At 56.6% G+C, this 12,653-nt stretch overlaps 1 protein-coding gene across 1 annotated transcript; it reads left to right on the top strand.

Moving 5' to 3' along the window:
- Positions 1-1,916: 1,916 nt before the first annotated feature.
- LOC125449309 (avidin-like) lies at positions 1,917-6,182 on the top strand. Its single transcript, XM_048525001.1, has 4 exons — positions 1,917-2,005; positions 2,626-2,821; positions 5,037-5,154; positions 6,003-6,182. Exons 1-4 carry the CDS (start codon positions 1,934-1,936, stop codon positions 6,115-6,117), a joined length of 501 nt encoding a protein of 166 aa, XP_048380958.1. The 5' UTR covers positions 1,917-1,933; the 3' UTR covers positions 6,118-6,182.
- The last annotated feature ends 6,471 nt before the right edge of the window (positions 6,183-12,653 follow it).

Raw genomic sequence — 12,653 nt, 5'->3', positions numbered from 1 at the left:
GCGCGCTGCGCGCACACGCACCCCGGCGCGCGCGCGCGCGCACACGCACCCCGGCGCGCGCGCGCGCGCACACGCACCCCGGCGCGCGCGCGCGCGCGCACACGCACCCCGGCGCGCGCGCGCGCGCGCACACGCACCCCGGCGCGCGCACACGCACCCCGGCGCGCGCGCGCACACGCACCCCGGCGCGCGCGCGCGCGCGCACACGCACCCCGGCGCGCGCGCGCGCGCGCGCACACGCACCCCGGCGCGCGCGCGCGCGCGCGCACACGCACCCCGGCGCGCGCGCGCGCGCGCACACGCACCCCCGGCGCGCGCGCGCGCGCGCACACGCACCCCGGCGCGCGCGCGCGCGCGCGCACACGCACCCCGGCGCGCGCGCGCGCGCGCACACGCACACGCACCCCGGCGCGCGCGCGCGCACACGCACCCCCCCGCGTATATACACACACACACGCACACCCCCGCGTATATACACACACACACGCACACCCCCGCACACACACACACGCACACCCCCGCGTATATACACACACGCACACCCCCGCGTATATACACACACACACACCCCCACACCCCCCCCCCCCCCCAGCACACACAAAAACTCTGACCAGCTTCTAATCGAATGGCATGTAGGAATCTTTTAGAAAATGCATTGGCTTCTTCTGGGACTGGGGTACTGAGGCCAATCTGATCTCTCAAGCCTGACTGACCGGCCATGACCTCCATGTGGGGTTAACGCCGCCACTTGGAGGATGCGGTTGCGGTGGCTCCTCGCCCCGACAGTGGCAACTGCGCTCTGAAGGCCTGTCATTGGCTGTGGACACACCACACAGGGTGCCGACCCGTTGGGCGCTACAGCAATGTAATTCTCACTCGCTAAATCGAAACAGCCAATCGCTTGTTGCAAGTCAAAGCCTTTGTCGTGAGATTTTTGATTTGCAGCTGGAAGTGCCAGCTCCACTATTTTAAATGGCGTAAAGATCTATAATTTAGTCTTTGTTTCTTGAAGTGATTTAACTTGGAATCGAAATGTGATTACTTTGATGCTTTCTGTAAAACAATCTTTTTTAGAATGACTCAACAGCGACAGTCCAATAAAGTTCAGTGGTGATTTGAAATCGACTCTGTTTTCTGTTTACTCTTGCTGGATTTACTGCACCCTGCAGGGTTCAGCATACAGCTCAGGGTCGGCGCCGCGTTGTCGGAGGATCGGCGCCGAGGGGGTGCCATGCTGTCGACACTGCTCTCTTTCTGGATTGGATACCCATCCAACACCCCATCTGCTCTATACTGTGTACATGAAAGCTCCCGTCAGGAGCCGTGCTGACAGTGGATGAGGAATTCTCCCAGGATGGGAGGACAGTGTTTATCCTTTGCTCCATGATTGCGATTTATTGCGCTGCGTGATCCTGTTCCTGTGGGTGACAGTGTACAGGGGCTGTCAGCTTCCCTATCTTCAGTCCTGTGACCTTATTCCAAACATTGTTTGCCATCTGACCCCCTCTGACCAGCCACAGCATCATCTAAATGTGAGCCACTGAGAAAGAGGTGGGTGGATGACAATGTTGTAATCTTCTCTTGTGCCCATAATCCTGCAGATCGGGGCTGCCCTGAGCCAGCCAATGCCAGGCTGGAGAATTGTCTGCGCAAGCTTCAGTGTACATGTGGGATAATTGGTAGTGCTTCTCTGTAATCTAATGTCACCCCTGTCCCCACCTTTCTGTGGGCAGCTTTGGATTGGTTTGCTGACTTCCGGGCCCTGAGTCCTGCTATTCACCATTTCTTCAGTCCTTTCTCAAGAACCGTTAACTGCCCTCGCCGCTTCTCCTTGTCTTGCTCAATTCTTGCACAACATGACCTCATGCTAGAGAGAAGACAACTCTATAAATACAGGCAGTTCCAGTTCTGAGTGAGTATTCCAGGCAGCACCATGGATGTTCGGCTCCTCCCGCTGGCTCTTGCCATCTTACTGTCTGCCTCTGGTTCTTCCAGTGCGGAATTGGTTCGTACAAGAAACAGGGACTGGGGTTGGGCAGAGCTGGTGCTCAGGGTGGAATGTGCTGCTTGGAATTAGAGCCTGGCTTTCAAAGAGGGAGGAGAGAGATATCAGGCTGGGTCCCTGCTCCTGATCACTGTCCAGCAATCCCCAGGGTTAGAGAGACAGGGAATCAGACAGGATTTGCTGCTCCTGATCACTGTCCAGTGATCCCCAGGGTTAGAGAGACAGGGAATCAGACAGGATTTGCTGCTCCTGATCACTGTCCAGTGATCCCCAGGGTTAGAGAGACAGGGAATCAGACAGGATTCGCTGCACCTGATCACTGTCCAGTGATCCCCAGGGTTAGAGAGACAGAGAATCAGACAGGATTCGCTGCTCCTGCTCACTGTCCAGTGATCCCCAGGATTATAGAGAGAGGGAATCAGACAGGGTCCAGGGCTAGAGAGAGAGGGAATCAGACAGGGTCTAGGGCTAGAGAGAGAGGGAATCAGTCAGGGTCCCTGCTCCTGATCACTGTCCAGCGATCCCCAGGGTTAGAGAGAGGGGGAATCAGACTGGGTTCGCTGCTCACCGTTTAGTGGGAATCAGTCCGATGATGTTTAATTCTATTACCTTCCTATCAGAAAATGATGCTGTCAGGCTGCTGGGTGAATGATCTGAATTCCACAATGCTGATCAATGTGACCAACTCTGGGTTAATAAGTGGTTTGTACGTATCCCATGTGTCAACATCTGGTGCAACTGTGAAAGGGATCATCACTGGGTACCAGCATGTTCGCGGCGTCTCAACCTTTGGGATTGTGGTGAAATGGACCACAGGTAAACCAGAATATTCCTTTAAGGGATCAATGGTTCCAAGATCTTCCTCCCACCTCTTCCCCTCCCCCCATCTCCTCCTTTTGCTTACTCATGTCTGCACTTTTTACCTTTCACCTCTCAACAGACCCCCAAGGTGCAGGAACAGACCCTTCAGCCCTCCGATCCTGCTAGCCCATTCAATACACACAGCTGATAGTCCATATCAGTCTCCTGTTGCCGCTTCCCCATCCCAACTCCATACCCTTCAATTCCTTTAAGCCTTAGAACTACATCCAACTCTGCGTCAAAAGCGTGCGATGTTCTGCTCTCAATCGCTTTCTGTGGCAGAGAATTCCCCCACTCTCAGGGTGAAGATATTTCTCCTCACTCCTGTTAGAAATCGCTGACACTGCAATCCTTAGACTGTGATCCCGCTGTTTCTAAGCTCCCCCAGGTCATTGGGAACATCTTTCCTGTGTATCCCTGTTAGAATTTTGAAGGCTTCTATGAGATTCCACATCCCCCCTCTCTCCATTCTTCTCAACCCCTACGAATATGGCGCTAACCGATCTGGTCTGTCTCCATATGTCAGTCCTGCCGGCCCAGGAATCAGTCTGGTAAACCTTCGCTGCACCCCCTCTGTTGCCAAAGCATCCTTCCTCAGATAGGGAGACCCCAAACCACAGACAATACTCTGGGTGTTGGCTCATCAAGACCCCCGTACAATTGCAGCAAAACATCCCTGCTCCTGTAAGATTACATAGATTCCCTACAGAGTGAGAACAGGCCCTTCGGCCCAGCAAGTCCACACTGAACCTTGGAGCATTCCACCCAGACCCATCCCCTTATAACCCGCACATCCCTGGGCACTACGGGACAATTTAGCACGGCCAATCCACCCTAACCCGCACATCGCTGGGCACGATAGGTGGGTTGGGCATGCTAAATTACCCCATAGTGCCCAGGGATGTGCGGGTTAGGGTGGGTTGGCCGTGCTAAATTGTCCCATAGTGCCCAGGGATGTGCGGGTTAGGGTGGATTGGCCGTGCTAAATTGTCCCATAGTGCCCAGGGATGTGCGGGTTAGGGTGGATTGGCCGTGCTAAATTGTCCCATAGCGCCCAGGGATGTGCGGGTTAGGGTGGATTGGCCGTGCTAAATTGTCCCATAGCGCCCAGGGATGTGCGGGTTAGGGTGGATTGGCTGTGCTAAATTGTCCCATAGTGCCCAGGGATGTGCGGGTTAGGGTGGATTGGCCGTGCTAAATTGTCCCATAGTGCCCAGGGATGTGCGGGTTAGGGTGGATTGGCCGTGCTAAATTGTCCCATAGCGCCCAGGGATGTGCGGGTTAGGGTGGATTGGCCGTGCTAAATTGTCCCATAGCGCCCAGGGATGTGCGGGTTAGGGTGGATTGGCCGTGCTAAATTGTCCCATAGCGCCCAGGGATGTGCGGGTTAGGGTGGGTTGGCCGTGCTAAATTGTCCCATAGCGTCCAGGGATGTGCGGGTTAGGGTGGGTTGGCCGTGCTAAATTGTCCCATAGCGCCCAGGGATGTGCGGGTTAGGGTGTATTGGCCGTGCTAAATTGTCCCATAGTGCCCAGGGATGTGCGGGTTAGGGTGGGTTGGCCGTGCTAAATTGTCCCATAGTGTCCAGGGATGTGCGGGTTAGGGTGGGTTGGCCGTGCTAAATTGTCCCATAGTGCCCAGGGATGTGCGGGTTAGGGTGGATTGGCCGTGCTAAATTGTCCCATAGTGCCCAGGGATGTGCGGGTTAGGGTGGATTGGCCGTGCTAAATTGTCCCATAGTGCCCAGGGATGTGTGGGTTAGGGTGGATTGGCCGTGCTAAATTGTCCCATAGTGCCCAGGGATGTGCAGGTTAGGGTGGATTGGCCGTGCTAAATTGTCCACATGTTGTGTGCAGGTTCTGCCCCGGGTTAGATCTGGGTAGGATGGGTCAGTGTGGGCTTGATGGGCCAAATGGCCTGCTTACACACTGTATGAATTCTACAAAGGTTCAGAGCTGTTGCCACTGATGTACAGAACATTGACACAATGCCCTGCTGCCACACTGTAGAGGATTCAATTATTCTAAGTGCAGCCCAGCTGAGGTTACACATTTGTTCTTACTTTTCAATTCTGTCACAGTAGGATTAAACCCCAGGGTTCATTCGAGATCTTCATCAGAAGACACCTGGCTGACATGTCTGTTTTGTGTTTTGATTCCTTGTCCCACAGGTAGCATCACTGTCTGGGCAGGACAGTACTTCCAAACGAATGAACATGAGATTTTGAACACTATGTGGTTACTCAGGCTAAGTGCTCCGAATCCAGCAGAAAACTGGAAGGCAACCTGGTAATTTATTTCCACGGATAAATAATTTCTCCCGGGCCCAAATCCTGTTCGAAATTCACAGGGTCACAGACAAGCTTATACTGTCCTTTCAGCTGCCGCCTGCAGGTGGTGGTAGAGATCACAAAGCCCAGACCCTGGTACAGTTTTGCATTTCCATCCCAGACATCCCCTTGTTCATTCCAAGTGAAACACGATCATTTTCAAGCTAATGGGACAGTCCGCATCACACCCAAACCACCATTCCTATAAGAGTCGCCCCAGAGTCCCTGCATCCAACACCATGGTGAAAACTGCTTGTGATGTATCGTATCCAGCTTCGAGCGATCTCTTCAGGGTTTCAGCCAAACACACCTGGTCTGCGATGAATGCGACCTTTTCATTTTGAGGCAACCTTGTTCACTTTGCGGGAATTAGTCAGCAAGCTAACCCCTGTCCCTGGGAGTGTTTGATGGGGGGGTGGGGGCAGGGACAGTGCAGTGGGAGCTTTACTCTGTGTCTAACCCTGTGCTATCTCTGTTCTGGGAGTGTTTGATGAGGAACAGTGTACAGGGAGCTTTACTCTGTATCTAACGTCGTACTATCCCTGCCCCGAGAGTGTTTGATGGGGGGGGACAGTGTAGAGGGAGCTTTACTCTGTATCTAACCCCGTGCTGTCCCTGTCCTGGGGAGTGTTTGATGGGGGGGACAGTGTAGAGGGAGCTTTACTCTGTATCTAACCCCGTGCTGTCCCTGTCCTGGGGAGTGTTTGACGGGGGACAGTGTAGAGAGAGCTTTACTCTGCATCTAACCCTGTGCTGTGCATGTCCTGGGGAGTGTTTGACGGGGGCTGTGTCTCTCTGTTTATCCAGGACTGGGACAGATGTGTTCCATCGTGACAGCGAAGCATGTGTAAACATCCACAGTGACTCCATTGCTCAGGGATCTGGATCCGGCGCCAGCTCTGATAACTCTGATCCGTACTGAATATTCCCTGAACCGCGGAGGTCTCACACTCTGTAATCATCAAAAAACAGAATTTGGTTAAAGAACCAAGTTGTTAATTCTTTATTGGGCTGCTGAGTGTGTGTGTGAGTCATACGACATTAAAAAACAAGGAACTGAGCACCATCTACACGGAGAAAGTCTGGGGAGAAAGGAAATATAAAAGGGATGGGAGAACTGAGCTGAAAAGAAAACAGGCAGAGAGAAATAAGTCTCATGGATCGCTGGTCCTTACACCAAGTACTCTAGACAAACCCACACCAGACACACGAACAGCACACAACATCAACAACATACAATTATATAGTACGTCCCTGCAGCATGAGCGGACCGAAGGCATTTCACGAGATAATCAGAAAACAACAGTCCAGAACAAACCACGTGGGCAGAGGTTAGGTCAGATCACCAAACGCTTCGGTTCTGAGGGTAGGTTTCTGAGCCACATCTCAAATCTGGGAGACAAAGGCTTGGGGAAGGGAATGCCAGGGCTCAGGCCGTTTCGGTAATGTGCAGGAAGCCAGTATGAGATGATTATCAAAATTGTAGAAGGTTATAGGGACTAGAGGAGGTGGCAGCAGGAGGGTGGGGTGTAGGAGCTGGAGGGGGTGACAGAAATAGGGAGGGGGTGTAGGGGATGGAGGGGGTGACAGAGATAGGGAGGGGGTGTAGGGGCTGGGGGGGTGACAGAAATAGGGAGGGGGTGTAGGGGATGGAGGGGGTGACAGAGATATGGAGGGGGTATAGGGGCTGGAGGGGGTGACAGAGATAGGGAGGGGATGTAGGGGCTGGAGGGGGTGACAAGAGATAGGGAGGGGATGTAGGGGCTGGAGGGGGTGACAAGAGATAGGGAGGGGGTGTAGGGGCTGGAGGGGGTGTCAGAGATAGGGTCGGGTGTGGGGAATGGAGGGGGTTACTGAGACGGAGGGGGTGTAGGGGCTGGAGGGGGTGACAGAGATAGGGTCAGGTGTGGGGACTGGAGGGGGTTACTGAGACAGGGAGGGGTGTAGGGGCTGGAGGGGGTGACAGAGATAGGGAGGGTGTGTAGGGGCTGGAGGGGGTGACAGAGATAGGGAGGGGGTGTAGGGGCTGGAGTAGGTGACAGACATAGGGAGGGGCTGGAGGGGGTGACAGACATAGGGAGGGGCTGGAGGGGGTGACAGAAATAGGGAGGGGGTGTAGGGGATGGAGGGGGTTACAGAGATAGGGAGGGGGTGTAGGGGCTGGGGGGTGACAGAGATAGGGAGGGGGTGTAGCGGCTGGAGGGGGGTGACAGAGATAGGGAGGGGGTGTAGGGGCTGGAGGGGGTGACAGAAATAGGGAAGGGGTGTAGGGGATGGAGGGGGTGACAGAGATAGGGAGGGGTGTGGGACTGGAGGGGGTTACAGAGACAGGGAGGGCGTGTGGGGACTGGAGGGGGTTACAGAGACAGGAAGGGGTGTAGGGGCTGGAGGGGGTGACAGAAATAGGGAGGGGTGTAGGGGCTGGAGGGGGTGTAGGGGGCTGGAGGGGGTGACAGAGATAGGGAGGGGTGTGGGAACTGGTGGGGGTTACAGAGATAGGGAGGGGTGTGGGGACTGGTGGGGGTTACAGAGACAGGGAGGGGGTGTAGGGGCTGGAGGAGGTGACAGAGATAGGGAGTGGGTGTAGGGGGCTGGAGGAGGTGACAGGGATAGGGAGGGGGTGGAGGCGGTTACAGAGATAGGGAGGGGGTGTAGGGGCTGGATGGGGTGACAGAAATAGGGAGTGGGTGTAGGGGATGGAGGGGGTGACAGAGATAGGGAGGGGGTGTGGGGATTGGAGGGTGTTACAGAGACACGGAGGGGGTGTAGGGGCTGGAGGGGGTGTCAGAGATAGGGAGAGGGTGACAGAGATAGGGAGTGGTGTAGGGACTGGAGGGGGTTACAGAGACAGGGAGGGGGTGTAGGGACTGGAGGGGTTTACAGAGACAGGGAGGGGGTGTAGGGGCTGGAGGGGGTGACAGAAATAGGGAGGCGTGTGGGGACTGGAGGGGGTTACAGAGACAGGGAGGGGATGTAGGGGCTGGAGGTGGTTACAGAGACAGGGAGGGGATGTAGGGGCTGGAGGGGGTGACAGAGATAGGGAGGGGGAGTAGGGGCTGCAGGGGGTGACAGAGATAGGGAGTGGGTGTAGGGGATGGAGGGGGTGACAGAGATAGGGAGGGGGTGTAGGGGCTGGAGGTGGTTACAGAGATAGGGAGGGGGTGTAGGGGCTGGAGGGGGTGACAGAGATAGGGAGGGGTGTAAGGGCTGGAGTGGGTGACAGAGATAGGGAGGGAGTGTAGGGGCTGGAGTGGGTGACAGAGATAGGGAGGGGCTGGAGGGGGTGACAGAAATAGGGAGGGGGTGTAGGGGATGGAGGGGGTGACAGAGATAGGGAGGGGGTGTGGGGACTGGAGGGGGTTACAGAGACAGGGAGGGGGTGACAGAGATAGGGAGGGGGTGTAGGGGCTGTGGGGGTGACAGAGATAGGGAGGGGGTGTAGCGGCTGAGGGGGTTGACAGAGATAGGGAGGGGGTATAGGGGATGGAGGGGGTGACAGAGATAGGAAGGGGGTGTAGGGGCTGTGGGTGGTTACAGAGATAGGGTCGGGTGTGGGGACTGGAGGGGATTACTGAGACAGGGAGGGGGTGTAGGGGCTGGAGGGGGTGACAGAGATAGGGAGGGTGTGTAGGGGCTGGAGGGGGTGACAGAGATAGGGAGGGTGTGTAGGGGCTGGATGGGGTGACAGAGATAGGGAGGGGGTGTAGGGGCTGGAGGGGGTGACAGAGATAGGGAGGGGGTGTGGGGACTGGAGGGGGTTACAGAGACAGGGAGGGGTTGTAAGGGCTGGAGGGGGTGACAGAGATAGGGAGGGGGTGTAGGGGCTGGAGGGGGTGTCAGAGATAGGGAGGGGGTGACAGAAATAGGGAGGGGTGTAGGGGCTGGAGGGGGTGACAGAGATAGGGAGGGGGTGTGGGGACTGGAGGGGGTTACAGAGACAGGGAGGGGGTGTAGGGGCTGAAGGGGGTGACAGAGATAGGGAGGGGGTGTAGGGGCTGGAGGGGGTGTCAGAGATAGGGAGGGGGTGACAGAAATAGGGAGGGGTGTAGGGGCTGGAGGGGGTGACAGAGATAGGGAGGGGGTGTGGGGACTGGAGGGGGTTACAGAGACAGGGAGGGCGTGTGGGGACTGGAGGGGGTTACAGAGACAGGAAGGGGGTGTAGGGGCTGGAGGGGGTGACAGAAATAGGGAGGGGTGTAGGGGCTGGAGGGGGTGACAGGGCTGGAGGGGGTGACAGAGATAGGGAGGGGTGTGGGGACTGGAGGGAGTTACAGAGACAGGGAGGGGGTGTAGGGGCGGGAGGGGGGTGACACAGATAGGGAGGGGGTGTACGGGTTGGATGGGGTGGCAGAGCTAGGGAGGCGGTGTAGGGGGCCGGCAGGGATGATAGAGATGGAGAGTGGGTGTAGAGGGCTGGAGGAGGTGACAGAGATAGGGAGTGGGTGTAGGGGGCTGGAGGGAGTGACAGAGATAGGGAGGGGGTGTAGGGGGCTGGAGGAGGTGACAGGGATAGGGAGGGGGTGGAGGGGGTTACAGAGATAGGGAGGGGGTGTAGGGGCTGGAAGGAGTGACAGAAATAGGGAGGGGGTGTAGGGGATGGAGGGGGTGACAGAGATAGGGAGGGGGTGTGGGGATTGGAGGGGGTTACAGAGACAGGGAGGGGGTGTAGGGGCTGGAGGGGGTGACAGTGATAGGGAGGGGGTGTAGGGGCTGGTGGGGTGACAAGAGATAGGGAGGGGGTGTCAGAGATAGGGAGGGGGTGACAGAAATAGGGAGGGATGTAGGGGCTGGAGGGGGTGACAGCGATAGGGAGGGTGTGGGGGCTGGAGGGGGTTACAGAGACAGGGAGGGGGTGTGGGGACTGGAGGGTGTTACAGAGACACGGAGGGGGTGTAGGGGCTGGAGGGGGTGACAGAAATAGGGAGGGGTGTAGGGGCTGGAGGGGGTGACAGAGATAGGGAGGGGTGTTGGGACTGGAGTGGGTTACAGAGACAGGGAGGGGGTGTAGGGGCTGGGGGGGGGGTGACACAGATAGAGAGGGGGTGTAGGGGCTGAAGGGGGTGACAGAGACAGGGAGTGGGTGTAGGGGCTGGATGTGGTAACAGAGCTAGGGAGGCGGTGTAGGGGGCCGGCGGGGATGATAGAGATGGAGAGTGGGTGTAGAGGGCTGGAGGAGGTGACAGAGATAGGGAGGGGGTGTAGGGGGCTGGAGGAGGTGACAGGGATAGGGTGGGGGAGGAGGGGGTTACAGAGATAGGGAGGGGGTGTGGGGGGCTGGACGGGGTGACAGGGATAGGGAGTGGGTGTAGGGGGCTGGAGTGGGTGACAGAGATAGGGAGGGGGTGTAGGGGGCTGGAGGAGGTGACAGAGATAGGGAGGGGGTGTAGGGGGCTGGAGGAGGTGACAGGGATAGGGAGGGGGTGTAGGGGGCTGGAGGGGGTGACAGGGATAGGGATGGGGTGTAGGGAGCTGGAGGGGGTGACAGGGATAGGGAGTGGGCGTAGAGGGCTGGAGGGGGTGACAGAGATAGGGAGGGGATGTAGGCGGCTGGAGGAGGTGACGGAGATAGGGAGGGTGTGTAGGGGGCTGGAGGAGGTTACAGGGATAGGGAGGGGGTGGAGGGGGTTACAGAGATAGGGAGGGGGTGTAGGGGGCTGGAGGGGGTGACAGGGATAGGGAGGGGTGTAGGGGCTGGAGGGGGTGACAGGGATACGGAGGGGGTGTAGGGGGCTGGAGGGGGTGACAGAGATAGGGAGTGGGTGTAGAGGGCTGGAGGAGGTGACAGGGATAGGGAGTGGGTGTAGGGGGCTGGAGGGGGTGACAGGGATAGGGAGGGGGTGTAGGGGGCTGGAGGGGGTGACAGGGATAGGGAGGGGGTGTAGGGGGCTGGAGGAGGTGACAGGGATCGGGAGTGGGTGTAGGGGGCTGGAGGGGGTGACAGGGATAGGGAGGGGGTGTAGGGGGCTGGAGAGGGTGACAGAGATAGGGAGGGGGTGTAGGGGGCTGGAGGGGGTGACAGAGATAGGGAGGGGGTGTAGGGGGCTGGAGGAGGTGACAGGGATAGGGAGGGGGTGTAGGGGGACAGAGGAGGTGACAGGTATAGGGATTTGATTCTCTGTTACAAACACAGGAGCGTGCGAATGATCATCAGGTAACGGACTCTCGACTTTTGAAGCCTGTTCCCCCCATTCACTGGGAACATGGCTGGGCTGTTTACTCTAATTCCCGCCTACTCTCCCACTCCACTTTGGTTATTAACAATCTATTTACAGATTCTGCTTCCACTTCCTGTTGGCATGAGAGTCCCAAAGACAATACTGATCCTCCCCATTGTTTCTAACGGATGACCTGAATGTTTCAACTACCTCATTCCCTAGATCTCAATCTAATTTCACATCGGAATTGAACCCATGCTGATGGCATTCCTCTGTTTTGCAGACCAGTTACCGTTCTCTAATTTTCCATTCTCAACTTTCTAGACTTGTTTTTCCAACTGCATGTTTCAGGACAAAGTAATGCCTCACTCAGAAATCATTAGAGTTGCTGATACTGGAGAATCTGAGATAACAAGGTGTAGAGCTGGATGAACACAGCAGGCCAAGCAGCATCAGAGGAGCAGGAAAGCTGACGTTTCCATTCTGTACAGCTCTATGACTGCATGACTCAAAGAAACCTACAAAATTCAAACTGGGACTTGACAGGGTAAGGATGAGAAGGATTTTCTCAATGTCTACGGAGTCTCAAACATAGGGCCACGGTTTAAGGATACACAGGTTGGCCGAGAGGTTCACTGAGGTGAAGAGAAATGTCTTCACCCAGAGAGTGGATTTCTCCGCCACAGAAAGCGACGCGGGGGCAGCAAAACAGTGAATGATTTCAAGAAGGAGTTAGATACAGTTCTTAGGGCTGAAGGGATGAAATGGAAAAGGGGAGGAAATGACAGCTACAGGGATGGTGACCCATGATCATGTTGAATGGTTCAGAAGGCTTGAAGGGCCGAATGGCTTACTCCTGATCTTCTTATTTACTCTGTGTCAACTAAGGAAGCCTAGCAGAATGAATCACTAGGAGTCGGGGTTGGGCGGGGGTCGGTGCGCAGTCTGTACTGGTTAGCGTGATACAAGCAGAAAGAATCATGCTAATGGAGGTCACTCATCACACTCCCAGTACATCTCTGCAGGACATCCTCAGGGAACAACCACCTTCAGCTGCTTTGTCAATTGCCTTCCCTCCAACATAAGGTATTCATCGGTCACCGCATGGATGCAGTGATTGGAACCAGGTAGACCTCACTGAGTACGAGATCCTTGATTGGGATGGTCAAACCCGGGCCAATCAGAAAAGCACTGGGTGATATAACCAGGCCATCGGCAGTGGGCCTTGGAGGGGAGCCCTTTTCCGGGGCTACACTTGTACCCGTGCATCCCTGGAGGAGCAGCGTGCGGACTCCACCAATAT

Source organism: Stegostoma tigrinum, chromosome 42 (assembly GCF_030684315.1).
Source record: "Stegostoma tigrinum isolate sSteTig4 chromosome 42, sSteTig4.hap1, whole genome shotgun sequence".
Taxonomy (NCBI): Eukaryota; Metazoa; Chordata; class Chondrichthyes; order Orectolobiformes; family Stegostomatidae; genus Stegostoma; species Stegostoma tigrinum.
Note: the sequence above shows the minus strand (reverse complement) of the source record. Positions and strands in the feature narration are given on the sequence as shown.

What these genes read in the sequence shown, in the direction of transcription:
- LOC125449309 (XM_048525001.1), top strand. Translation starts at nt 1,934, where the DNA reads ATGGATGTTCGGCTCCTCCCGCTGGCTCTTGCCATCTTACTGTCTGCC. An exon ending in GTTCTTCCAGTGCGGAATTG is followed by an intron (nt 2,006 to 2,625) that starts GTTCGTACAAGA and finishes CCTTCCTATCAG; the next exon opens with AAAATGATGCTGTCAGGCTG. An exon ending in GAAAACTGGAAGGCAACCTG is followed by an intron (nt 5,155 to 6,002) that starts GTAATTTATTTC and finishes CTGTTTATCCAG; the next exon opens with GACTGGGACAGATGTGTTCC.